The sequence below is a fragment of the Bactrocera neohumeralis genome, chromosome 6 (genome assembly GCF_024586455.1).
Source record: "Bactrocera neohumeralis isolate Rockhampton chromosome 6, APGP_CSIRO_Bneo_wtdbg2-racon-allhic-juicebox.fasta_v2, whole genome shotgun sequence".
Lineage (NCBI taxonomy): Eukaryota > Metazoa > Arthropoda > Insecta > Diptera > Tephritidae > Bactrocera > Bactrocera neohumeralis.
The window spans coordinates 76,227,700-76,229,938 of record NC_065923.1 but is presented as its reverse complement, the minus strand read 5'-3'; the positions used below and the strand labels follow the sequence as shown (position 1 = coordinate 76,229,938).

Genomic DNA, 2,239 nt, shown 5'->3' with positions numbered 1-2,239 from the left:
TCACAAACTAAATCATTGTCACTATCATCCAATTCGATGATTTCGTTGTATGAATCTAAACGCGATGCAATTTGTATCCCGGCTTCTTTGCGACTTACGTTATTTAACTGAACATCATTGTTCTGTGATACTGCTTGATTAGCGAATTCCTCTAATACTTCATGCGTCGGTTGAATGTCATCAGTTTTGATAACAAATGGTATAACAAAATCGGTTGGGGTATTTTCCGAAACATTTTCTGTATTAGTACATATCTTTCCAAATATTTCACAATCTGATCCATCGTCTTCATCGCCGGCATTTTCAGATTCACTTAGAAGTTCGACTACTTCCTCCGGTTCGTACGAAACGAGTTCCTGCTTGGGTTCTTCGAAAACTTGGTCCGCTACAGCTCTAAGAGCCAGTCCAACAGCAATTATTTGTTCGTCGTCAAATGAAACCACTTGCACATTAGTAGAATCCATTACAGCAGCACATGGGTTCTCAAATTACAGCAACGCACCGATAACCTCTATCGACTTTAGATCCCTGCGAGCAATATCATTTTAATACGGGCTTGTTATCTGATTATTTGTTTATTTACCTTAATTCTTATTCCTCAATGCGTTGTTTCTTTATTCCATAATCTATATAACAAAGCCAAAAAACTAAATTTTTTGCGCTTGGTTATTTCAAGAGCCTGCTGTCAAACAATTTATTTGACAATTGTCATGTAAGTACCATTCACAATAGTCAAACTTGTTGATAACAATTTCACTATTTTTAATATTGTCTTACTTTTAAATTAATACAACCAATTTTATTTCCTTTGTACAGTATTACGATTTATTATTTAAAAACTACTTTATAAATACACAAAAGTATAAAATATCATCCAAACCACACTAGCTGCTAGAAATCAGAATGCCAACTTTTTCATCAGCAAGTACATCTGCTGGTCAACTTCAAAGCCGTGCAAATTGTTGGCATCACCTTGTAAACGCATTAGCAATCCACCGAAGGATACGTACGCTGATAGACGGGACGATGCCTCATTATGCGCCTCATCACCTTCAATACGATACACCTTTCCGAACATAACATACTCAAAACTATCGGCACGTGTACCTTCCTGTTCCAGCGGGTTAAATTCGCCACTGTCAGGGCAGCCGTCCTCGCGCAATGTCGTAGCTAGCACCAAGCGGAATTTGTCTCCCAATTCCATAGGGTACAGCCAAGAGTTAATATCTAGAATTAAATCCATTTTGAAGGATTCAGATTCACAATGCAGTCGCGACACACGATCGAATTTCTTTCCCTCCGGATCCATGTCTTTCACATTGAAAATATCCTCAAATAAAACGCCGGCCATACTTGCTTCTGGTTTGGGTTAATTAAACTATTGATGAAGGATTATACTACGACTTTACTCGCGAATTATTTAAAATATAGTAGTAATTCTTTTAGGAAATCTTATTTGTTTTCATAAAGCACGCTTTTGAAAGTTGTAAAATATTGTTGTTGTTTTTCTTGCTGCCGGCACACTGTCAAAATTGACATGAGCTGTGCACATTTGCACCTTGCCAGATTAATATAAAAAATATGGTAAAGGAGAAATTTTTGAGTTGGCAGCGTTTTGAACAATGTGTGGTATTATGTTAATTTGTATATGTATATACATATATATGTATGTTTTGACAGCAGCATAAGTCGTCTGCAAGTCATTCGCGTTTAATATATGTAAGCTATGTTTGGTGCTCCACAGCAATTCAATTCATGAGTGCACTGAGAACAACAAATACAATAACAGTTATGTTATGCTATATAACACTGCAGTGTTTTGTACTCAACAGCAATTTAATTCATGAGTTCACTGAGCACCGCAAATGCAATAACATGCATTACATTTTTCTCTCCAAGCATTGTTGTTTTAGAGGAAGATAGCAGGAGCAGACAATACAGGCAAAGAAAAGCACCTTAATGATAATGAGTGTAATAAAACATTTTACATATTCCTATAACATATTTATGCGTACCATTTTACAGCTATGGAATAAAAACAATTACAGCTATACAATAAAAACTATTTTATACATTACATTGCCTTTTAAGCATCAAAGGAATGTACATACATACATACATACATATGTATGTGCTGCTTGCATTGTTGAGAGAAACAAGCACGCAAGTGCTGTTTGTGTCTTTTGCCTTCCTTGCTATTTAAGTTAACCACTTACATTGCTGTAAATGATGTGAGACA

The 2,239-nt window shown here is 35.9% G+C and overlaps 1 protein-coding gene across 1 annotated transcript; it reads right to left on the bottom strand.

The window, feature by feature from the left end:
- Positions 1–797: 797 nt before the first annotated feature.
- On the bottom strand, positions 798–1,536 carry LOC126761432 (DNA-directed RNA polymerases I, II, and III subunit RPABC3). The gene has a single exon (XM_050477571.1). The coding sequence runs from the start codon at positions 1,349–1,351 to the stop codon at positions 899–901; it is 453 nt and encodes a 150-aa protein (XP_050333528.1). The 5' UTR covers positions 1,352–1,536; the 3' UTR covers positions 798–898.
- Positions 1,537–2,239: the final 703 nt, after the last annotated feature.

Coding starts and splice junctions, on each gene's coding strand:
- LOC126761432 (XM_050477571.1), bottom strand. CDS start 1,351: ATGGCCGGCGTTTTATTTGAGGATATTTTCAATGTGAAAGACATGGAT.